This window comes from Myripristis murdjan, chromosome 21, assembly GCF_902150065.1.
Source record: "Myripristis murdjan chromosome 21, fMyrMur1.1, whole genome shotgun sequence".
Taxonomy (NCBI): domain Eukaryota; kingdom Metazoa; phylum Chordata; class Actinopteri; order Holocentriformes; family Holocentridae; genus Myripristis; species Myripristis murdjan.
The window spans coordinates 31,897,968-31,923,987 of record NC_044000.1 but is presented as its reverse complement, the minus strand read 5'-3'; the positions used below and the strand labels follow the sequence as shown (position 1 = coordinate 31,923,987).

The following is a 26,020-nucleotide window of genomic DNA, read 5'->3' as shown; positions in this document are numbered from 1 at the left end:
TCCCGACGCGGCGTTTTGTTGACATTCACTGTGGCACAAAGCGAGAGGATGGCCATCTGCTGCCATGAGAAGGCTGAGCGCTTGTTGTTGTTGTTGTTGTTGTTGTTGTTTTGAAGAGGATTATTCAGTGAGCTCACAATAGCGACGCTGCGTTCCTAAACTTTGACATGATCAGTGATGTGCCGGTCGCTCGCCGCGCTCACATGTTCAGACGTGCAGTCTGGGACGGAGCGGGTTGTGAATCACAGGCTGTTCATTTGATGTATGAATCTGCCTCCCTTTAGCCTTTATCTCTCTCTTTTTTGGGCATATTTTAGTATTTGTTCTTTCTTTCTTTCTTTGGTTTTATTTTTTCCCTTTTATTTGGACATTGACACCACAGATCCTCAAACTGCCTCTGCTTTTTAACCCCTGGCCAAAAAAAAAAAAACCCAAAAAAACAATCACGTCCTGGTTGGCTCAACAGACTGGAGATCAGCCCGTGGCGAGAGGGATGGTGAGTTCAAGTCGCGGTTGGAGGACCCGTGATGTGACACTGATAGCGCCGTGTACGCCGGCTGGATGATGTGAAGCTGCTCTGAGGTTAAAAGGCATTATTAAAGCCTAACAGATTTCACTTTGTTCTCCGTTCATCCCTTTTTTCTTCCCCATGAATAAATGGCTATATATATCTATATATATTTTTTTTTTATTTTGTTTTGTTTTGTTTTTTCAGGAGTGCTGATAGAGTGAAAATAATTACATGAAGGGGAGCAGGGTAGAGATTTCAGTGACAGACACGGCTGCATTTAGTCACAGCCTCGGGCTTATCGAGGCAGGCTTGACTGTCGGGGAGGGAGGGAAACTTCTGTCTCTCCGCTTTCTCTCTAAGTTATGATGCACGAGAGAAGGAGACGGATGGCAGCCTGAGCGGGATTTAGTTCAAAGATTAAAGAGGAAACCTTTGGCGCTCGACACGCCGCCTGGGATATTTTGCCTGTAATTGAAGAGACGACATCACATCCCGAAATCAGCAGATCTGGACCGGAGCTGAGACGATCAGCTGATAATTCGTTCATCAGTGAATAGGACAAGAACCTCACGATGCAAATGCATATCGCAAAACATTTTCCCTGTATGGTTTGTACACTGCAGTACTCCTAAAGCTTAAGGTACAGCATACTGCATAATCCCTGGACAGACAGGCACCATTCAGATTAGCACGATGCTTTTGTTCAGCACAGTGCACTGAAGTGAGATGTCAGGGCATCATTTGAAAAGGGCTCGAGAACTCATACAAGAAATAATATCGCAGTTTACGCAGCTGCAATAATGAATCAGTTGATTCAATAGATTAGAGTTCCTGTAATTAGATAGATAGATAGATAGATAGATAGATACTTTATTCATCCTGCAGGAAATTCACAGTTTTTCAGCAGTATCCACAGATTACAGATTAAATAAATCAATAAAAAAGATTAAAAAAATAAGAATAAGATCTAAGTACAACAGAATAAGATCTAAGTACAACCCAGTGTGCAAAAAGCAATATGCAAAAAAAAACAAACAAAAAAACCCCAGAAAAAAATGTGTGCATGGGTGTATAAAATGTGCATAGAGGTAGGTCAATGTGCAAATTTAGAAGAAATATACAGTATACACACATGATAAATAGCAGTAAGCAATATAAACACTAAACAAGGATTATAAAAAAATAGAAATATGAACAATTTAAACAGAAGTATTAACAGAAGTATTAATGATCTGTCCTTTATCAAGTAAAAATCCCAGAGATTGTCTGATTCTAACTTTGCTAAGATCACTAAGACTGTCTTCCTTTTCTCCGTTTACATCATTTTAAAATGAATACTTTGTTTTTTTATGGGTCTTTCAGAGCGAGGGAGAAATTTGAAGACATCACTCTGGGCTCTGATCATTTCCCATTTCACTTTGTCATGATTTTCGACACTGAAAAGACTAAATTATGAGGTGATAATAGTGCTGCTAATTTAAAAAAATCAAAAGTTGAATCGAGTAAAGCGTTTCCCTGTATCCTCATGCATCACACCGTAGACTGAAGTTGTTAGTCTGGACGGCCTGCAGATGAAACATCATCCTACTGTAAATTACTGCACATTTCTGTGAAGAATCAGTCGCGGTGTTTCCCCCGAGCGGACGGAGGTGCAGTCTCACGCCGCATCAGCCGATATTACACGAGCGCTCCGGCTGTTATTTCAGCTCTAACCGCGTTGTTGTTGTTTACAGTTCCTCTGCAGCCAGACACTCTCAACCTCATCTAAACCACATGAGGTTTTCACAATCGAGTCGGAGTTGCAGAAGTTGGAGGCCTGCGTCATTAATCACCGGCTGACTTGTTAAGTGTGTGCAGCAGAAAACACGGAGTGATGCACGGGGGAAGAAACAACAAAACTCTCCAGCATGAACAAGCACTTCACGACCGCCGCCGCCGCCTGAATGTGCAGAATAATGATCACTTGGCCGTAACAGGGCCAACACGCGATGCATTAGGCTGCCATCTGAAGTATGATAAATGATAACAATGCAAGTGACTGTATGAACAGGTGCTGTAATGTTTCATAGCCTACTGGAGTCTGTCGCCTGTATGCCACCAGGAATTATGAGATCTCTCCTGGTGGTCGTTTGTTTTGTGATCGTCCTGCTGAGAAGTAGGCTGTGTGTGTGTGTGTGAGAGAGAGAGAGAGAGAGAGAGAGAGAGAGAGTGAGCGAGCGAGCTGTGTGTATTGTATTATCTGGTTAACCTTTGACAGTGCTACAAGAGGGAAGTGTGTTAGATTTCGAGATGAGGCGGTTGTGGTTTTGCTGCCTGTCCTGGATGCTGATCAGGAGACTGCACTGCAAAAATGCAAAATCTTACCAAGATTATTTGTCTTATTTCAAGTCAAAAATGTGTTATTACTAGTCAAAATATCTCATTACACTTAAAATAAGACATGATCACCTCAGAAGTAACTTGTTTTTAGACAATTTTGTGAAAATTCACTTGAAACAAGTGAAAATTTGCTTGTTTTGTTGGCAAAATTTGCCAGTGGAAAAAGTGAAAATTCACTTGAAATAAGTGAAAATTAGCTAGAAACAAGAAACAAATTTTGCCAAAAATTTTCACTTGTTTCAAGCAAATTTTCACTTGAAACAAGAGACAATTGTCTAAAAACAAGTTACTTCTGAGGTGATCATGTCTTATTTTAAGTGTAATGAGATATTTTGACTAGAAATAAGACATTTTTGACTTGAAATAAGACAAATAATCTTGGTAAGATTTTGAGTTTTTGCAGTGTTAGTCATTTTCATAGCTGTGGACATTTTTACGTGATGAACAACGCTGTGTGGCCCAGCAAAAATATTTCAACGAGTCCTCCGATCCATATGATCACATAGGTTGTTTGTTCCAGCCCTCTAATACGAGCATTTCCTGATCAAACTAGGTAGCGAGCTAACCTGCTAACCACTAAAAATACCTGGTAAAACCTAGGAAAAGGTGATTGTTAATGTCAGGAGAAGGTCAAGTGTCAGGGCTACAAAAGCACTTCTACAAAAGCAAAAAAAAAAAAAAAAAACCCACTTCTTTAGCTTGGGTCACTCCCTTAACGCTACACCACAATGTCATTATTTACAGGACCACTAGAGGGCGCTTAAGTTTAAAACGTGACCACAGGACATAAGAAGCTGCTGTGCAAACAACATATGGGGTCATTTTTTGCCAGAGGACAGTCTACAATATTTGCATCACACTTATGTTCAACCAGTTCTAACTGCATAATGCACCACAGCTGATGTCTGCTCTCACAGCAACATAATGGAATAAATCAGATATTTGTTTAGCATGCAGAATGCCAGCAAAAGTGCTTCACATAAACAAGAAAACAAAGAACAGTAGACTTACCAAGCTAGACAGAATATTTAAAAATGTTCAAGCAACAGAATAATACAGGTTAAAAGAAGTAAAACGCCAAAAATACAGCACGTCTTTCAATCAATACGACCACATCGGTTGCTTGTTCCAACTTTCTAATGCGACCCAAAGGACTGTTTCCTGAGCGAGTGAGCGAGCTAACACTCTTGCTAAACACCAAAAATACTTGGTTAACATCAGGAAAAAAGCCTTATTGTTAGGGTTAAGGAAATGTTTGCCACACTGGTTAAGGTTAGGAAAAGGTCAGAGTTAAGGTTAGGAAACATCAGCTGACATGAGCTACGTAAAAATGAACTCTCCTCTAGTTTGGATTTGGACTTTTGGCGCTCCCTTAATGTTATTTATAGGACCATTGTAAAAATGTTAAAGCAAAAGATTAAAGCAAGTTAAAAGAAATAAAACACCACAAATACTATTAAACTAGAAAATATGGGAGAAACAAGAGTAAGAATAAGAGATTTAAAGTCTGGAAACATGAAAAGACATGGTCATAAAATAAAGTTAATTAACGGAGAGGGTTTGCCACAGTTTAGGTGTGTCGAAACAGAGAGCAGCTTCTTGTGAACATTAGGGAACACAAAAAAGAAAATAGGTAAGAGATAATGTAAAAGTCAACTGGTCACTTCTTTTGTTGGTTTGTTTGACCAGCAAAAATAATGTGTTGCCAAAAGGGGATGCACTACTTGAAATAATCAAAGATAAAACAAGAACAGGAATAACCTGTCGCAGGATCGCTGAGAGTCTCTTCTAACGTCAAAATGTTAAATAAATATCATTTATTATGGAAAAATAAATTTCAACAGGATAACCAGGACCTTGACACGAAGCCCTCCTATCAGGGTCCCTCAGATCACTCCAGACGGGGGCCACAAGTTTAATGAAAGTCAGCTTGGGGGCCCTGCAGCGTAAATATTGAAATCTCCTGAGCGAATGGAAATACTTGAACATCTTAAAATGATGTCTAACAGACACAGGCGGCCGGTGCAGCGTGTTGCCGGTAATGGGGTAATGTATTCACGTCTCTTCGAGTTTTCTTAAATTATTGTGACAGCTTCTCACCTGCGGTTCTCTAAGATTGTTTTTGTAGACCAATAAAAAGAGAATTGCGACGGTCCAGTCGGCTTGTGATGAAAGTTTAAATATTTCTGCATCTTTTCTGAGTTAAGAAATCTCTCACTTGTTGTGCCAGGAAGTGATAATGAGCCTCCGTTTGCTGTTAGAAAATACAGCGAGTTTCAGCTGAAAGATTAAAGACGTCAGTGAGCCCAAATCAAATGGGGTTTTGTCACTGTTTGGTGGAGTTAATGGCTTGCTGACGTGTGTGTCTTTTACATAATCCAGCCTAATGCTGCACACTACAACAGCCAAGAAAATAGCATTATCTCTTCTATTTTTTTATTTATTTATTTATTTTTTACATCATATATTTTATCCTATTTTCCATTTGTAATGGCACAAAAATCATCCATCTCCACTGTACTCCAGCATTATTCAGTCTTTTTCATTATTTTTCAGTATAAATGGAGAGGTGGGACAGATATTCGGCTCCGCAGATAAGTAAAGTGGAAATAATCTCCTTCATCTTTAGTGAAAAGACATTACAGTGCTGATAGATCTGATGCGGAGAATGGAATATATTAAACCCAAGCTGAGGGGAAAATGGGGGGACTGAATGGATTTTTCTTTTTAGATTAGATCAATCAAGGGCACATTGAAACGATTCTAGCTCGATGAACTGTTTTCGTATCAGATTGACATGCGCCACAGAAAAGTATTCTAATTCCCCTCTTTTTCTTTCTTTCTTTCTTTCTTTCTTTCTTTCTTTCTTTCCTCCTTTCTTTGTCTTTGTGTTATATCACTTTTTGTGGTCGCTCAGTCGTGGATGATCACGTGTAATGTCGTATCACAGTGTTTACGCTCGTTAGTTTCTTTCAGTGTTTTATTTAAAAGGAAAAATCCAGTGTAAAACCCACACCTGGACCCATTTTGTTATTTGTGGGGTATTTTTCTTATTCCTGTTGCCAGATGAAAATGACTTGATGTCATTGCAGGCACACAATATATGGACGAAAGCATTGGGACACAGCTCTTAATCAGTGAGTTCAGGTGTTTTGTTCAGCCCCGTCCCCACAGGTGTGTGACCTCCAGCAGCAGCCATGCAGTCTGCCTTTCCCAACATCAGTGACAGAGCGTCTGGTTCTAAAGAGCTCACTGAGTTCCAGGTGCTGCTGGAATAGTGATGGAACAGGAAGCCACCGCTGCAACAAGTCAGCTGTTCAACTTTCTGCCCTCCTAGATATTCCACCATCAGCTGGAAGTGGGATTATTGCAGATATTCCACCATCAGCTGGAAGTGGGATTATTGCAAAGTGGAAGCTCTTAGGAACCACAGCGACTGCAGAGCTCCAGACCTCCTCCGGCATCAACATCAGTCTTGTCCATCAGCGGTCTGATGGACGAGTCTGGGTTTGGGGAACGCCAGGAGAACATTCCCTGCCTCCAGGAGAACGTTCCCTGCCTCCAGGAGAACGTTCCCCGCCTCCAGGAGAACGTCCCCCGCCTCCAGGAGAACGTTCCCTGCCTGAGCGCATTGTGCCGACTGTGCAGTTTGCTGGAGGAGGGGTCACGCTGTGGGCTGGTGTTTCTGGGCTCGGCCTCGGCCCCTCAGCTCCACTGAAGGGAAATCTGAACGCTTCAGCTCACCGACACATTTTGGACAATTCTCTGCTTCCAGCTCTGTGGGACCAGTTTGGGGAAGGAAGGCCCTTTCCTGTCCCAGCATGACTGAGCCCCAGTGCACAGAGCAGCTCCATAAAGGCGTGGCCGGCTCAGTTTGGGGTGGAAGAAGTTGAGCGGCCCGCACAGAGCCCCGACCTCAACCCCATCCAACACCTTTGGGATCAACTAGAACAGAGACTGGGAGCCGGGCCCTCTGGTCCAACATCAGAGTCTGAGCTCACAAAAACTCCCACAGACACTCCAACATCTGGTAGAAAGCCAGAGGAGTGGAAGCTGTTCTCACTGCAAAGGGACCAACTCCATATTAAAGCCTCTGGATTTAGGATGGCAGGTCAGAGAAGCTCCTGGAAGTGTATCATGTAGGTGGCTGAATACTTTTGTCCATGCAGTGTGTGTCCAGTGCAGTTTGCATTCAGTAAGAAGTGTGTCCGTGATCGTCAACACACCCCAGTGTTCAGAAATTAATTGACTAACTGTATTTATATTCTCATGTGCCCATTTTTGATTGAAAGCAACATTTCCTGCCTCTTCTCAGGGGGCTGCTAATAGGCCTTCTGGGAAATGCAGGAAATCACTAACTGAAGTCGTGGAACTGCAGGTAGTTAATTGCATTTAATCACAAAATAATTCCTGGTGTGTATTGAACATCGCAGATTAATGATACCCAATAGAGTGTCCACGGTGGATTTTCTCATTTAAGAGCAGAACCTGGGCTCTAAGGCAGTGTTATTTCTTAACTTTACAGTAGTTTTCATTTTTCCTTTCATGGTGTCACAGAGCTAAGATACCTGCCAAAGCTGGAGCCGCTGTGTGTGTGTGTGTTTGTGTGTGTGTGTGTGTGGCTGTCAGCAGCCGGTGACCCTGGGGACCCCGGAGCGAGTGGCCCTCCATATTGGATGTCACAAAACGTCAAGACTGTGACATGCTACACGGTGCGATGCAGCTTTCACACAGGGCACCGCGGCAGCATGCCTGCATCCTGACACCCACTGTTTTCAATGGCAAGCGCCGTGCAGCAATGGATTTTCAATGCACTGAGGAAAGCGCACGTGCAGCACGCCAGGTCGGATTTTTTCAGAGATGCTGCTGATGCATCCTCGGCTCATCTGGAAATGACCCACGCGTTTCCTGTGTGTGCCCTTTTCATCTCCATCTGCACTGGAGATCAATCAGTATGGGATTTTGGAAGCCAGTACTTTTTATTTTAGTTTTTTATTTTCATCGAGGCTGTCGATATTCAGTGTTTTTCACGATCGTTGAACATCTAACCGTGTTCCTGTCCTACTTTTCCTACCGTTTGACCACGTCGGAATTACAAAAGCTGTTTTTCTAATAAAGTCGGGGTATGTTTGGGAAAAAATGTTAATCTAATCTTAATATTAGCGGTCACGTACTCACGCATTCTCCGGTCACAGCTAAATGGAACAAGTTCACAGGCGTTTTCTTGAGGCTGTGAAACGGAAATCGGTAACTAAATTAGGAGTGGACAAGGCAGGTTGAGGGAAAGTGGGTATAATAATTATTTTTTAAAAAAGTAACGCACCACAAAGTGATCAGATACAACAGTGTAACAGCTTCAGTATAACAGCCTTTGACGTAGGAGCTGACATGATGAGGTGCTCCAGGTGAAGGAGGCACGTTTTAGTACCTGCAGACTTTTCACCTCCTTTCGGGCGGCAGTGAGAGTCGCTCCAAGGGTGTCAGCTTGAACGTGGGCCGTCCGGCTGTACGCAAACTTTCTGTGCTTTCACTTTCCCCCGAGCGCCGCCCCTCCTTCATCTTCAATATCACATTAACAAACTGGCCACTCACTGAATGCCAAACAGGTCTCATTTATTCCTGGCCAGGCAGTGTGTGTGTGTGTGTGTGTGTATGTGTGTGTGTGTGTGTGTTGGAAAGTGAAGGAGTGAAAGATATAATATGTATTAATTACCACCTCTATCACAAGAGTGCTAATGAATGCTGTGGTTAGCCGCAGTTTAAATGAGCTAATGACATGACGGCTAATTGAAGGGATGCACACACACACACACACACACACACACACGCACACACACTGGTCGGTGAAACAAGCTCCTCTCCTGCGGGTGAACAGTGGGGAGTTTTTCTGTTGACAGCATCCACACACACACGCACACACACACACACACACTCACTGTTTTCCCAGGAGAGCCGAGTCCTTCAAAAACTTTCTTTTCTTCTGTTTTCCTTCATTTCTGTCAGATGAATTTGGCCGTTTGTCCTCAAAAGCTTTTTGGTCAGTGGACCGGCAGATGGTGGCGTCCTGGGTAGATTGTACGACCCCCATCCCCCCCACCCCCCCACCCCCCACCACCTGTACTCCTGGTAGAAGTGCTGTGATTGACCCACCAAACCAGATTATTAAATTGAGGCATTAGGCTTGAGTAAGTCTTTCATCCCTCAAGTTAAAACTCTGTTCAACAGTATGAACTGCACTCTGTCCAGCTGGTTGTGGACTGCATTTCAAGACTGTGTTCTGTCCTCGCATATTATTCTGTGGGAGCTCCCGCTGTGCCAGGGACATGCAATATGGACAAAATGAAACATCACATTACACTCCTGATCAAAATCTTAAGACCAGTTGAAAAATTGCAAGAATTTACTGATCTAAATCTGATCTAAATCCAACTGAGAACATTTGGGGTTGGATGGCAAGGGAAGTTTACAGAAATGGACACCAGTTCCAGACAGTGGATGCCCTCCGTGAAGCTTCTTCACCACTTGGAGCAACATTCCCGCTAGCCTCCTGGAAACACGAGCATCAAGCATGCCGAAACGAATTTTTGAGGTGATTACCAAGAAAGCTTTTTTGCCTTTGCCATCAGGAGGTCATGACAGTGTGGATACCTGACAGAAAATGACACTAAATCCACATTTTTGCCAAGATTTGGGCTTTTAAAGGCTGTGGTCTTAAACTTTTGATCAGCTGATGATCAGCCTATTTCAGTTTAATGGTTGTTTGCAATAAATTGCTTACTCAGTTTTTTTTTTGTCTCACTCCCATTTCTTCATTTTGCATTTTGAAGCTCTACTTAGAACCTTTTTAAGATCCAACATTGCGAAATGTAAATTCTTGCAATTTCTCAACTGGTCTTAAGATTTTGATCAGGAGTGTATCTTTGACTGATTACCTCAATATCGATATTAGAGATCGAGATTTTTGACAGTTATTAGTAATGTGGATTAAAGTGTGGATTTCCGACCCAAGCCTGTCAGGACCCGTCGGGACTTGACGGGTCCTGATGATGGACCTACTGTCTGTTCTGGGCAAGTTCCTGCACAGTGCTGGAGTTTACTTGATGACGCTGAAGGCAACACGTAGGATTTTTTCAGGCAGGTCTGGGTCGGGGTCGGACACACACACACACACACACACACACACAAAAAGATTCCTGTCAGGTTCGGGTCGGGCTTGGTTACTACCCGGGTTCAGACAAAAATGTGCAGCCCAGTCTTCACTCTAATGTGGAGATTATGAGCAAGGAGGCAGAGGCAAACAATAGAAGAGCCACCATAGCCTGGTAAGTTCAGTGCATCCCTTTGCTGTCAGCTAGGGCCCTATGATTTCCACAATGCAGAAAACAGCCAGAATCGTGGATTTTGATTGTGAAATCAGAATCAACTGTAAAACATGGAGGATCACAGCATTTGCCAAAATGTTGGTGGAGTTTATAAAAATCCCCACCATTATAAGTGTTTTTTCACAGCACCTAAGCCAAATGAACAGTGTGGTGTTGGCGCTGTGGTGAGGCAAGACTGTGATCGTTTAAAATGGCTCAGTCAGCAAAATAAAATCTACAAAATTCAGTCCTTTCGTTTTATGAGCCCTGTCGTTTCATAATCTCTTAGGATTTGAGAAGTTGTGTAATGTATCCAAGGTTTCAGGTTTAAGGTAAGGATGTAGAATTGAATTTGAGCCAAATTCAGCCAAATGCACAGTGCAGTGCAGTCATGTGGCAGCAGACATTTTTAGCAGCCGTCAGCAGCAAAATATCTGCAGCGACCTCACTGATTGGATGTGGCCAGAACATGCCTGAAGGTTTCAACCTCTAGATGGCAGTGCAGCAGAAGTCTTTCCTTCTTTCCGGCTTTCCTTCTTTTTTTCCTGTCATTGCAACCTGGTATTTTTATGTAAATGCTCTGAAGTGTGACGTAATGCTTGGCTGGCCGTCGCAGGTCCTGGTCCACGCCATAACGGAGCACGTGGAGGACGCCGGCGTTCACTCAGGAGACGCCACCCTGATGCTGCCAACTCAGACCATCAGCCAGGGGGCGCTAGAGAAGGTCTGTTCACAACCGCACACACACACATCAGTCACCTTCAAACTTCACAGGCACAGCGACGTCTTGCAGGAGTCTTCACATTGTACGTCTGTGTGTGTGTGTGTGTGTATGTGTGTGTGTTCTCATTTGTCTCAGGTGAAGAGCGCCACTCGGAAAATCGCACAAGCGTTTGAGATCTCAGGGCCCTTTAACACTCAGTTTCTGGTTAAAGGCAATGACGTCATGGTAAGTAATGTCTCCCACTGCACGGCTGAATGACTGATTGATGTTTTCACAGCCGGTTGCGGCCCATTCTGAAACTGAAGTAACAACACGCTCAGAAAAAACGGTATTTCCTTCACATTTGCTGTGCAAGCGACATCTGCATGTTTGAGCTTGTGTTTGTTCCTCTTGAGTATGTATGTTTGTACATTCATCATGTAAGTACCTGGATCTGCATCTCCAGTGTTTGCCCTTGTGATTAACCATAGCTAGTTTATGCATAATTAAATAACTCAAGTGTTTTCAGATGTGCACGCATGAAGGCGACGGCGTCTTCTTCGCCCTGTGCATCTCCGTGCAGCGTTTGTGCTTTCCACCCCCCCTCTCTTAGGTGATAGAGTGCAATCTGCGGGCGTCGCGCTCCTTCCCCTTCGTGTCCAAGACCATCGGGGTGGATTTCATCAACGTGGCCACTAAAGTGATGGTGGGCGAGCCTCTGGACGAGGCCAGCCTGCCCTCGCTGGAGAGGCCCATCATTCCCGTCGACTACGTTGGCATCAAGGTGAGCGTGGGAGCCAAACGGCGCTCTGATGGCTGACTTTCTTTCTTGGTTTTCTTGATTAATTAGGGGCTCACTGCCTAATAATGGGAACCTATTATTATTGCTGTAATTGATTCTTTTCCAATCCAATCCAATCCACTTGATTTATATAGCACAGTTTTGACAAACACAGGGTTTTCCAAAGTGCTGCACAACAAGATAAAACACCACAAGATAACACAATAGGAGCAGAGTAAAAAGGTAAAATATACAATAAGATCACACGATAAAATAAGATAAGATCAAATAAAATAAGATAAAATAAAATAAAATAATAATAGTAATAATAATAATAATAAAATAATAAAATAAAATAATATGCAATAATAAAATAAAATTATAATACAATTATAATTTTAATAGAATAAAATAATGTAAAATGCACTGCCCGCACAGCATAAAAAGAAAAAGCATGCACACATAAAATCATAAATCATAAAAACACAAATCCTACATGGTATCAAAAGCTAAAGAAAAGAAGTAGGTTTTAAGAAGGGTTTTAAAATGAGATAGTGAGGAGGCCTGCCTAATGTGCAGCGGCAATCCATTCCAAAGTTTTGGAGCTGCTATGGTAAAAGCTCGTTTCCCTCTGAGCTTTAACCTGGCTTTCGGCACGGTCAGGAGCAGCTGGTCAGCTGACCTGAGAGAGCTTTTACCTACTTTTATTTATTATTCCTTTTCTCTGCTGCATTTTTTCTCTCAACCATACACTGGTAACTCATCCTAATTTGGCACAAAGAAACTACAGGTCTGGTAACTCTGCCATGTACAATGCAATCCCTTGTCCAGTAGGTGGCGCTATAATGAGGTCTCAAGTTGAAATGGTCCTAACAGCCACCCTGATCCACACAGAGACTTGGACAAATGCTGCCACGACGACTCATGAACTACCTGAAAAATTTTAAATTTAAAAAATCCGTTCTCATGAACCAAAGGTATCCGTTTTTATGAATTTCCACAAAAAGTTCAACCGAGTGTGAAATTGTGACACGCTTGTTATTCCACATGAAATGGGACAGAAACGTCATTTTCAAGATTTGTGCCAAGCCTGGTGTTATAATATGCTGAGATCTGAGGAAAATAGAAGCTTTTTAACTTCTGTTAAGGTGAGATAGTAATTGCTGCAGACCTCACAATGCCTTGTATTGTTCTGTATTCACTCCAATAACTGAGGCATATATTGGTAATTTTGCTTTTTTGTTTGGACTACAGACAGAGCTGGTGACTCATAACCTGGACGCAGTGGATGGTTCTGATTGGTGCACAGGCGGTGGTAGATTAACCCCTCAGTGTCAGCGTTCATCTAAAACTTCACCTCTGAACAGGAATAAAATTACTCTGCAAAATTACACAACTGTGCCTCCACGTCCCGGGAACATTTACCAGCCTCAGCCAAGTTGTTCCCATCTGTTTTCCTCATGTAATGAACCCCGGCGTGTCACTGCAAAACAGCCATATTTTATTTTAATGGTTAATTTTTATGTCAGTTCTGCTTTATGTTAGATAGTGTCTAGAGAACGCCACAATGAGTGAGTGATTGAATGCGAAATACAGCAGATAGGAGACAATCGAGGCGTTTGCAGTACATGGTATGAATCCCAGCCTGCCATGCAACAGAGTACCCATTCCAGCTGGCATCATTTAGTTTATCCAGCGTACATCCAGTCATCAAACTCAGAGAGACAGCAGTTGTGGCCATCTCAAACTGCTGCCTAGCTCTTATAGTAAAACCTATGAAGAATTGCCTGTGTAGCCCGGTTCATGGAGCATTTAAGCAAAGTTTCATTCTTTTTTCCCCAGCAACAAGCCAAAGAAAGATGTGAGGAGTGTTAAAAAAAAAAAAGTCCAGGTCTGCTTTGTTCCAGGCTAAAGAGGGACTGAGTGTTCCTCAAAAAAATATCAGCTTCTCAATGCATATTTGACATCATCCAGTGGCTGTCAACGTAGTTTCTAAGCCCAGGGATGATTTCAATTAACAGGAAAATGTAATTCTTAAATAAGAGTGCAAACATGAAATTTGACAGACTCGAGGTTGCGAGGTTTTCACTCCACAATTGAGATTTGGACGTTAATAACCAGTTGTTGTATCCTCCATACAAGTGCTAATAGCCGTGTCTCCTCTGAACTCCTTTTCATGAGCCTTTCACGTCCCGTACGGCGTTAAAATTAGAGTCTTGACGTAAAGAGCCCTACATGCGCGGTATCTTAATAGGCACTGCAGGTACGGCAAGTGAAGGCTCCACTGGATCACATAACAAAGGCGGCAATTACTCCTCCATCCCTCCAGCTAAAGAGCGAGTGGGGGGATAGTCGGTGCGTTCACATACTGGTTGGCAGGCTTAACTCTTAGATTGGGTATGAGAGAGTATTCGTGTCGCCAGCTGTTCCAAAGCTGTTTTCTTCCAAAGTCATTTCTCCCTCTAATTACAACAGAGCTGCCGTAACAATGGCTGTGGTTGGGAGCCAATCGCGCAGGTATAATCCCCCCCACTCTTCCCCGCCGACCGAAGTTTTCAATTTCTGGGCTGCAGGGTGGTGAGGAATATTAATCAGAGCGGTGAATACTCCAGGCGCCGGGCTGAAAAGACTTCCCGAGTTTACTTGGAGGCAGCGATACGGACTTGACTCCGCGAGACTAGCAGGGGCCTTGGCGGGACCCCTGCTGCAGCTGGTGATGATTTCCTAGTTTAGCGCTGCAGTTTCCTCTCCCTGCTTTGGTTGCTCATTTGAAGTCGAGTGCTGTTTTTTTTTTTGTTTTGTTTTGTTTTGTTTTGTTTTCGCTGTCAGTTTTCGCCATGCATCTGGTTTTCATTTAAGTCTTTCTTTTCTTTATCTTTCGCTGTCATCGATAGCAAGAGGAACAGCTGAAAAACAGTCTTATTTCTGTGATCGATGGTAGTTATGCTCTGCTTTGTGCATCGTAAAGTCTCTGTCAGAGCTGGAATCTAAATGGGAATGAAATGGCTCGACTCAAGGCTGCCTCGTCATCGGTAGACCTCGTCTGCACCATCAGACGTCCTTGCGCTGTGCTGTTGGCAGTGAATAGGAGAGACTTTGCAGACACAATCAGGTGATTTTACAGGAATTTTTGTTGTTCATGTTCTGTAGAAGAAAAAAAAAAAAAACAGAACCGTAAAACATGTATGAGTGAACAAAGTCAGACTCCAGGTCATTTCCAGTGGAGCGCCTCCTGTTTTTTATCTCTTGAAGACATCACACATTAGAATCACAGCAGCAGTCAGAGGTTCAAGCCACACAGAATAAAGCTATTGCTGGAAGAATTTCAAACTCATTTACCTCGGTGACTTTCTGAATGCTTTATTGGTAGCACTGAACAAACACGGTTATCTTAATAATCCAGTTCTAGCATTTGCACTTGTATATTTGTATATTTACTGTATATGCCTATAATATCATGTATATAGACTTGCTTGCTACTGAGTGAGGCAGTTTTTTTTTCCTGCTCATTTTGTGCCAAAACAAGGACATGTAGAATAAGCAACATGAAGAATCTCCATCACTCCATGCTGCCAAAATCTATTTCAGACTGATATACTGAGGTTGTAGAGGTGATATTTGCCCACCTTTTTTTTTTTTTTATCTTTGAGGTAGAACCTACTCACCTGTTGTGGCCCATAAAAATCTTAATGAGATGAATTCAGACCAAGGGTGCCACAGTCCTTCGGATTTTTTTGCTTGCTTCCACATTTTAAACAAACATGATGATGCATGTTTATATGCAGCACACAGCAGCTATAACGCAGAGCAGTTTTCCATATTGGCTGAATTGGTGACCATTTGGAATGAATATCTGCCAATTTACACCGATGACCAATCAATCTGAGCGGCCCTGATCGATTCCATATAACACTGCATCTCCATCTCTCCACCTGTAGATCAGGAGCTCTCTCTCTCTCTCTCTGTTTCTCTCTCTCTCTCTCTCTAAGCACCTAATTTAATAATTGGCTCTACACGGTTCTCATGGTTGGGCTCTCTAGACGTGAAGCTGTCTTTGCCTCCGTGTGTTTTCAGTGGAGATGGGAGAGAGAAACCATGCAGCCTGGTAGTTTCTAATGCATTCTGTTCCCGGTTCAGATACGGTGATATTATTTCTAACAAATGCAGCGGATGGGGCTAGATTCTGAAATATCATCAAAATGAGGGAGAAAATCAGGGGAAATCAAATCCCAGGAAATCAGCAGGAGAGGGGCGGGAAAATCAGAAGAAGCTGGCAGGCATGAAATGCAGATTTGACCGTTTGCAATGCATTTTCAGCGTTTTTTTTTTTTTTTTTTTTTTCATGTGAAATTTGTTTGCGGTGCGCAGAGGAGAAGACGACAAGCCGTCCGCGGAGCTCTGCGAAGCGGCCATCCAGTCTCAGGGAGAAGTTCGTCTGCAGCCCAGGAATGGAAAAATTCATTTCTTTTCTCAACGTGTAGCTGGTTTTATTACATATTGGTGGTTGTTTTCCTCTCCTGTGATCACCAGCAGCAGGCGTCAACTTTTTATCTCGCACTGCATCTCTGATTAGAGCCTTTTTTCCTCTTTGGTTTCTTGGTTTAGGCGAGAATTGTTCAGCCTCATACCGATTCACTGAGTGCCAGGGGAGCCAATTCCTTGTTTGTATGTCTCCTCTTCCAAGGGGTCTCTCTCTCCTTCTCTCTCTCTCTCTCTCTGTCTCCCTCCACTCAATCTCATTCACTCTCTCATTGCCACTTCTCCAGTAGGCAGGCAGCTAAATGATGTGCGTGTTTAACATATGTTGCCGCCACGATGGCAGGCCCCCGCTGCAAACACATTGAGATGCATGAATTCATTAGGAAGCCTCAGTAGCCCGTAGTGCGCCGTCCAAATGTGTCGTCCCTCCTCTCTCTCTCTCTCTCTCTCTCTCTCTCAGCCAGCATCCTCAGCGCTAACACACAGACAAACCGGCTTCATTTATCCGCCGCCCGCTCAATCTCCCTCGCTCTCCATCACTCTCTCTCCGCCTCTCTTTCCCCTCCGCTTCCAAAAGTCCCAAGTTTTGCGGCCGCAGTGTTTTCTTTTTCGCTAACAAGTCCCTGTTGTGTAATTTCTGTCTGTGTGTACAAAGCCACGGCAGCCGTAACGTGAGCCGTGTTTATGGTGGGAGCGGTGGGAGTCGGGGCTGGTCGATGTCAGCAGGGCCCAAAATGCACATGTTGGCCGCAGGGAAATAACTCCGGTGGCGGTGACTAGGGCCAAATTGATGCCGTGTTGCATTTCGATTGGCTGCATGCTGATGAGTGCCAGAATCTCCTGGTACTCGCACAGCGGCCACACTTCTTTATGTATCACTCCGCCTTGTTTACCCTCCATACCTGTGATTCACTGAAACCAACAGGTGGCCCATCGAACTGTAATCAGTGAATTAAAACCACTTTGTAAAGTCGGTAGGCTTTGAAAAAATACTTCTGATTTGGCATCGGAAAATAAAAACACTGATGTTATGGCAATGAATCGCTCCATCGCTTGATAGCTACACAAAGACACACACAAAGAAACACAAAATGCTTAAAATGTCTTCAGTTTTTACTTCAAAAAAACTCACCACACTCCTTAATAAGTGCTGAATTTCTAGATTAATTTTAATTGAAGACAAATGACGAGACAAAATTAAGATACATTTGAGGGGAATCCCAGTCTTTGTTTTCACGAAGGGGCAGTCAAGGCTTTCTTGAGATGCCTTAGTTTAGCATTTCAGGGATAAGTTAAATGTTTTTAAAAATACCATAAAAGTGAACTTAAAAATATTTATGGTGTAAATTCAGGTTTTTATGTTTTAAGTGGCATCAGCAATCATAATATAAAATGTAACAAATTAAGGTAAAACCAAGGAGGAAATAATAATTGATTTACTATTTCAGGAATTTAGTAAGGGACTGGATAAAATTATTAAATGGAACTTTTCAGGTGCATTTTATAGCATAGCATCCATGCACGAAGCCTCTTCATTTTTATTTCAGGGTTCAATTGAGAATATTTTAAAGTGTTAAAATTAAGAGATCCTGTTTCCTAGTGAGACAGAACTGTTTTCCTTTTCGGAAGCAGCTAATCACAAAATATCAGTAATAAAGTGATACTGAAACTGGTCTAATTACAGTAATACACTTGTGGTCGTGTTTTTCTGTGTGATATTGGCGCCTCCTGCTTGTGTATTATTGCTCAAGTGTGTATCAGCTTGGTGATATATATATATCTATATATCTATATCTCTATATATATAGATATAGATATATATAGATAGATATAATCTGGTCAATATTGGCCTTGTATTAACAATCAGATATTGCCCCATCAGTGTTTTCCAGCTTCTCCCAAACTGCAGCCAGCGGATGTTTTTATCTCCTGCCATGTCAACCACACTCTTCATTTTCTCTTATACTCACCCCACAGGTACAGTTAGAAGTAGATACGTAAATTTGCATATTAATGTTGAAGAACAGAGTATCTTTGAAGTACAGCATTATAACGTTTTGTTGTGAAAGGACAGTTCCAGCGTATCAGAGCTCATTTTCCATTCCTCTAATCTTTATTGTGGCTGTTTGTATATGCATGCAGCGCAATTAAAGACATACAGATATACATTGGTATTCACCCCTCTCCCCATTGGACTTTTCCGCATTTTGCAGCGTTACAACCAGGAATTCAAATTGAGTTTAATGGGCTTTTTAACATTTGATTAACACAACATGGATGGCGCTTTGAAGATGCAAAACACTTGACACACACAATAATCAAGACAAGAAAGCAGACATCTGTTGGATGCTCAAGTGTTCACCCCCCCTGCTGAGTCAATACTTGGTAGAACCGCCGTTCACTGAAATTATAGCGGCGAGTCTTTTGAGGTTCGTCTTTGCACATCTTGAGCCGATCCAGTGCAACTTTTCACTCGTTCTTCAAACAGCGATTTTCAAGTTTCTTCCCCAGTTCTCAGTTGGATGGAGGTCTGGGCTTTAACCGGGCCATTGGAACACATTACCATCGTTGTCTTGAACCTTTCCAGTGTGGCTCTGGCTGCTTGCTCAGGGTCTGGAAGGTGATCCTCCGCCCCAGTCTCAAGGCTCTTGCAGACTGAAACAGGTTTTCTTCAAGTGTGGTGTCTTACCATCTTACCTGACCGGTTTCAATACCTGCATGCCCACAACATGCTTTTCCACAGATGCTGCCACCACTGTGTTTCACTGTGAGGATGATGTGTGCTCAGGGTGATGTGCCGTGTTGGGTTTTCAGCTCAGTTTTGCTCTCATCTTACCAGAGGACCATTTTCCATGTTTGCTATGACTCCCGCGTGGCTTTTGGCAAACTCCTTAATGGATTTCTTACGACTTTCATTCATCCAGAAAACATCAAGAGACTCCTGATAAAGTCAGCAAAGGTGATCCATCTCTGCAAAAAAGAAGCAGACAATCATGCTTTTGCAACGCTGCATCACAGTAATCACATGAGGCTACAGACTTTTATGATTTGAGAGAAAGACCTTCTGCCAGTGTGCCAACCAAGGCAAGACACTTCCAGCAGCTGCATGCAACGGAAATTATTTACACAGTTATGGCCTAAAATCTCCTCTTTCCTTTTTACTGCAAGTAACGTGTAATATTGAGAAAGTTTCGTTCAACATTTTACTTTGAAAAGCAGGTAAGACAAGGAAAAAATAGCAAATAGACTGTGATCCACAATGATGGAGTTCATATTAACACGTGTGTGAAGATAAATGTGTTGACAGAAATACTTAAGTTTCCATGTTTTAATTGGTTGAGGTTGACGTTGCTTATTTTCGGTGATGTTAAATTATAAAGAATAATGAAAAATCAGTTAAAAACTGTTTACTAGGAACTGGAGTGTCATGAAATCTCAATTATCTTAAATTGATTAACTGATTGATTTGATTTGACTGAAGCTGATTCGGTTTGAGCTGTAACCCACCTGAACTGGACTTGTAATGTGTTGGTTTCAGTGATTTGAATACCATGTTAGAGCTTTTCCACCCTGCCAAGGAGCACATTCTGTGTTCTTGTGAATTGTTATATATATATATTTTTTTTTTATATACTATCAAAATATTATCGGCCGCTTCAAGCCCAAAAATGCAGGTACGGGCCTTCAGAGCTGCACGTTAGAGGAGCTGTCGCTGTCACATCTCCATTCTCCAGAGCCGGCTGTATGGAGGCATGTATACAGGTGCGCCTCCCGCCTCAGACGAGGCCCCCAGTGGGGAAAAATGTTATATGGTGATATCTTACTTTATTTATTTCCTCTTCCAGTGGAGCTCAGCTGGCACCCCAAGATAAAATTGTTCATGTTGTGGAGCTTCGCAGTTCCACTGTCTCTCAGGAGTGGGCGGTCAGGGTGTGTGTGCATGTGCGTGTGCGTGTGTGTGTGTGTGTGTGCGTGTGTGTTGGTGCGGTGGGGTTGGAGGATTGTGGTTGCAGAGGCCTGGTTACCGTGACAACCGCAAGACAGTCCATCCGAGAGCCTCTCAGGACTAAACATTTCAACTGAGACCACTAAGAAATATGTTTTCTGTGTACACTTCATTAAGGCTTCAGCTGTGTATGAATGGCCGCTCGGCCCCAAAGCATTCCGCTCTCAGATGACGCGTTGTTTATGCGGCTCTCCCTGTCTTCCGCTTCCTGTCCCTGACTCATTATTGTCTTAATGAATGAGAGAAGACGGCGGCGTTAACTTGCTGCTAAAATCGGCGTGGGTGAAACAAGGGACCCTGCTGGCTCGGGATCCTGCACAAATCCACAGCTCTGGATGCACACTGAGCGCCTCGGGGAACAAACTCTTTGTGCCTCTCGTCCTCTGCATTTTGCAATTTCTCTCCTCCTGCCACTCATTAGACTCACATATTTGTTTCTCCTCTTTTGTATCGGCACATTTTGCCTCTGTTTTTAATTCCTTCTCTGTATTTGCTCCCCTGTTTCTCCCCCTCTCCCGTCTGTATTTCTTTCGCGGTTATGCTCTATTTTATCTCTCCGCGTAGTTCGTCTGTCTCTTTCAACAAAGCTGTGATAAGCGGCGCTGGTTTCCTCTCTGTATTCCCTGCTCTTCGTCTGCCCATACATTAGCATGCTAACATTACATTCAGAGCTGATTAGATAGCCCCGCTTCAAGGATGAATCCCCCCCAAGTGGCCCTCGCCAGTGTGTGTGTGTGTGTGTGTGTGTGTGTGTGTGTGTGTGTGTGCCACCGTGCCACACAACTCCTCCCTCCCTCCTCAAGATAATGGGGGTTGTCTACTTCTAATTGGAGAAATAAGAATGGCTTCCCACACTGGGGCAAGTGGGCTCCACCACTCTCAATATGTCTCTAATACAATAAAGAGACAAGAGGCTCCTGCTCCTCTCTCCTCCTCCTCCTCCTTTTGCTTTCGTTCTTTCTCTCCTCGTTCTCCTTCTTCCTCCACTTCTTTCTCTGCTTTCTCTCCTCCTCCTTTGTTTTCACTGAGTCTCTCTGCCTTGTGTTTAATTTGGTGCCCTCGACTCAGCTCGCCCTCCTTTCCTCCCATCCCTGCTTCATCCTCTCTCCTTCCCTCTTGTCCTCACATTTTTCCCGTTTCCTCTACTTTCCTTTCTTTCCCTTCCTCTCCTCTCATTTCTCTGCTCACTTCTTGTCATTTCCTCCCCTCTCCCCTGAGCTCTTCCTCCCTTCCCTCCTTCTCCTCCTCCTCCTCCTCCTCCTCAGCGTGTCAAACAGACTGATAAAGGGCTTGGTGGCCTGTAGCGTCCTTTCTTTTCAGTTTCTCTATTTCGGTCTCTTTCCACCAGGTAGTCGTAGTGTTCGCCTCTATCGCTCTCTCTGTTTGATATCCTATCTCTTCTTCGCTCCCTGGGAGTCGCGCTAAAAGTCCGGTAATGGAAAATGGGAAGGTAGTTTGCATGCAAAGAGAGATGAGAGTGAATTAATGAATAATATTGGAGGAAAAAAAGCTCCCTAATTCTGGGTTTGTATGAGACATTATCCATCATTAAACACGGACATGATTTTCTATTTATTTTTCCATATTCCAACAAGCATGCGGAACTGCCGCAGGCTCAGTCCACCTGTCAGTTTTTAAGGGAATCCACGTTCTGTTTCACCCCTAGGTGGCAGCGTTGTCATTAAATCTCTGACGGTAAAAATGACTCTCTATGGGAAGAAAATGGGACATGATGTGTATGATCTGCAGCACTCACATGGGAAATGAGTCAGGTCCTCTACTGGTTGCCAACTTCCTCCTGGTATTTCATGTCATCACCGCAGTGCTGCCGTGCCAGGTGAACATGTTTTCATGGTCAACATATATATTTTTTTAACCAGACAGCAGTCATGGCCAGTGATGAGCCTTGAAGGGGAAAATCATTATTCAAGATGTGCTGGAAATACGCATCCAGCATGTTTTCAGATGGAAGAAATGGCAGCATACAAAGGAAACGTGCACACAGCTAATGCATGACCTGATTCATTATGAAAAATCAAATTCAGATTCACCAGCTGTGGGATCACAACTCAAGACCCCTGTGTTAAGACTCCTGCCTCACCAACTGAGCTAAAACAGGGCTCCCTAAATGTTTTCATGGTAAGGACCCCCAAAAGGATGAAGAATAGACCCGCTGACCCCCAGTTTAGTGGACTTTATCCCGAGGGCCATGTGACAGTATTTTGTTGGTAGATATGACTATGCATGTGGCGTAATCTCTGTCAGTTGCAAGGCAAAAATAGGGAGCATGAACCAAGTATTTATTTTTAGCTATGCTTAAACTCTTTTTGCTGAGGACCCTGGAACCGTCTCACAGACTGCTGGAGGTCCCAGGACCCCACTTTGGCAACCCCCTGGCTAAAGCATCAGCTTGGTTGCTTGAGAAATATATGTTGGATATCTCTTTATTGAACACAAGCAGTGGGATTTTTCCAAATTTTTTGTGACAAACTGACTCTACTGACCAGCTGGAGTGATTTATCCAACGATGCTGGTCATTGCTAAAAAGTGACATTGTTTAAGGAAGGTGTAAAGGAGCTTTAGCTTGCGGCGAACTCTCTAAATGTCAGGTAAAAGCAAACCTTTACCTCTCCCGTCCTTTCCGCCAGGCTCCCATGTTCTCCTGGCCGCGGCTCAGAGATGCCGACCCTGTGCTTCGCTGTGAGATGGCCTCAACCGGAGAAGTAAGTTCGGCCCAAACCTTGTTTCATTTCATATGCCGTGTCGATCTTTTTTTTCCTCCATGTCCCATCCACGTTGGAAGACCAAGGTAAACTTAAAGAATGACTGTGCATGTGTGTGTTTTCTTGCAGGTGGCCTGTTTCGGACCAAACATCTACTCAGCTTTCCTGAAGGCCATGCTCTCCACGGGCTTCAAGCTGCCACGCAAGGGTATCCTGATTGGGATTCAGGTAAGATGACAGGACTCCCACTAGGCTCCTGTGTGTGTTTTAACAAAAGATACGTATAGGTATTGTATTTCTCGCATGTTTTTCATTAGTTCTTTTCAGCTAAAAACAAAAAGACAAACCCTGTCTCTTTGAAATAGCAGTTCAACAAAGAGGCAAATCGGTTTTCAGTTAGGGAATAAAATGTTTACAAGTGGTTCAAAAGATCCACTAAATCTTGTACTGATACACAGCTCAAAATACTGCTCAAAAGCTGCACTAGATTTTATTTTAGATTTTAGGTCAGAAAAAACACCCACTGCATCAGCCTCAATCACAAATTGGGATTGCAGCAGAGGCATGGGGGTAAGTGAGATGCTGTAGATTTGCCTGAATTGTACAAATGAAATGCTGGTTTTTGGTGTGGACTATGCACAGCACTTTTATTTTTATTCATTTCTATTTTATAACAAGAGCTTTTTTACCCTTGTGAATATGTTTTAGGGGATTTTGGATTATTTTTAGGGAAATTTTAGGAAATACAGTGCCTATAATCTGCCCTACAAACCATAGGAATTTTGATTTCATCTAGATTTGATTCATGTCGTGAGTCAGGAGGAGCTGTGAGATTTTTGTAGAGTAAAAAAAAAAAAAAACGCTCCAAGTAGCTAGTCAACTAACTTATCTAACACACTTACACAAAGCAAAATTAAGAAAGTGAACTGTTTATTTTTCGAGGGCATTCAACTGCCTCCGGCATCCCATTTCGAAGCGCAATGTTGAATATTTAACGAGCATTTTGCCCCGAGCCCCACTTAATATCCAATCGTGGTATGGATACTCTCAGGAAATCTCCTCATTCAGGAAGTTACAAATCAAAAGTTAAAAGCAAAGTGCAAACTGAACAGCAGTAAGCAACCACTCTGTCCAGCAATGGCCAATCTTAGATAAACTCGTTCCCATTCTTGACCGCTAAAAGAAGAGACTCAGGAGCACCGTTGCACGTTCTCTTTGAAATTTTCAAGGTTAACGTGACGCTGACATCACTGATTGTGTGTGAAGTGCTCATTAAAGAACAGGCCCACTTCACATTACAACATTTGGTGGACCAGCAGCAGCACTTGAGGCCAGTGCATCCACTGCAGCATCGATTACAATATTTACCTCCTGTGGCTTTGAAGGAGATAGCAGTGGAAGTGGGCAGGCAGGGGATTAATGGTGTGTGTGTGTGTGTGTGTGTGTGTGTGTGTGTTGCTTGCTCTCCATGGCTCTGCATGTTTAATCCTCTGAGGTGAAGACAGCTTTGATTTCTCATCATGACATCAAGCCTCATAAGTAACTGATTATGTAATAACTGGTGGATAGTAGTTGATCAATAAATACAATGCAGTGCAATGAACTGCTTTTAATGATGTAATAAAACCTACCAGTTTAACAGAATGATGGATATTGCAATAACATCCTCAGACTGATATTGTAATTGTTGTTTCTTATGATGATTGGTGATCATGGGTATGTAATATCACCACAATGTACCACCTCAGATTAATTTCGATAGTATAATGTAAAGTCTGTAGAAAAATGAGACAATCACTGAGAAAATTGGCTCATTCTGTGTCTTGCATTGCATGCTATGTGTTTGTTTTGCGTGTCCCTTGGTGCAAATTCACACAAATTGTGCAGGATTAACTTGTGACACCAAGAGAAGAGAAGAGCCTCTGCTTTGGACCATGTGTTGTGGCCTCTGGTACTTCCTGTTATTCCTTGTGCTTTTGGTATTTTGGTGTCTGCCCTGCTCTGTGTGTCCCTCATGCTCTCCTGTAGCCCTACCCAGCTTGTTTTCACCTCCTCACCACCTCTGTGTTTGTCTCGTTAGCCCTGCCCTGTTCTTCTCCCAGCCAATCAGCTCCCTTCCTGTTCTCCAGTCTTGACTGGGTCTTGTTTCCTCGTTAAGCCACATATACACTGCAGTTTTTCGTCTGTTCCAGATGAAAGATAACCAGCGTGGAATAAACATGACATTATCTTTAGCTGTGGCTCCAAAACATTGGTCCTACATCACACTGTGAGAAAGTATCAAATATGGCTGCTGTCACGGTCTTGAGGCCAAAGATAGCTTGAGACTAAATTTTGACAGTGCCAGAAATTTAGGAGAACCATCTCATCATATGACCGCTGCTACGACCTACATCTACTAACCAACCAATAGGAACGCAGCAGAAAATGACACACTGAGCATCACAACACTGGTGCCAAACCCAGAGATGGAGGTAAAATGAGCAAAACAAAACCAAAAACCAACAAAGTAGAAAACGACCGGGTCCACATTCTCCTCCTGCTCTTCTTTGGATTTTTCTCCAAACATATTAACATCACCAAATATTGATAATGAATATTAATACATTAATGTCACTATTGCAAGGCTTCATTCTTAATTAAATTAATTGTTTACTACTAAAGCAGCGCCGAGGGATGACGTACGCTGATGATGCTCTCCTGTATTTTGATTTGCATCATAGATTCACAGTTGGTGATCATCGTACCGTCTACATACGCCAAAAGGGATGCAGGTTTATTAGGTCCATGGCTTGAAATAAGTTTTCTAAGATTGCTGAAATCTCAGTCTGCAGGCGCCGTTGGTCAGTTTGTATTTAAGTCCTGTCCGTCCATTGCATGCATGTCTTTCCTGCCTCATTCCTGTGTCTCTATTTAGTCTGTCCGATTCCCATGTTATGTGTTCCTGAGTTCCTGAGTATCTTTTGTTACCAGCCTTGAGTTTAGAATAAAGAGTCCACACTTCAGTCCTGCTCATCTGATTGCATGCATGTAACAGTCGACTGGAGAAACAAAATAATTTGCATCAGTCACACAAA

At 43.0% G+C, this 26,020-nt stretch overlaps 1 protein-coding gene across 1 annotated transcript in view; it reads left to right on the top strand.

Moving 5' to 3' along the window:
• cps1 (carbamoyl-phosphate synthase 1, mitochondrial) overlaps nucleotides 1–26,020 on the top strand; it is a 121,764-nt gene that overhangs the window by 57,162 nt on the left and 38,582 nt on the right. Inside the window, exons 30-34 of the mRNA XM_030080764.1 lie at nucleotides 10,868–10,975; nucleotides 11,111–11,200; nucleotides 11,568–11,738; nucleotides 22,869–22,943; nucleotides 23,073–23,171. Of these exons, the coding sequence (XP_029936624.1) occupies nucleotides 10,868–10,975; nucleotides 11,111–11,200; nucleotides 11,568–11,738; nucleotides 22,869–22,943; nucleotides 23,073–23,171 (543 nt within the window). The remainder of the gene's footprint in view (nucleotides 1–10,867; nucleotides 10,976–11,110; nucleotides 11,201–11,567; nucleotides 11,739–22,868; nucleotides 22,944–23,072; nucleotides 23,172–26,020) is intronic.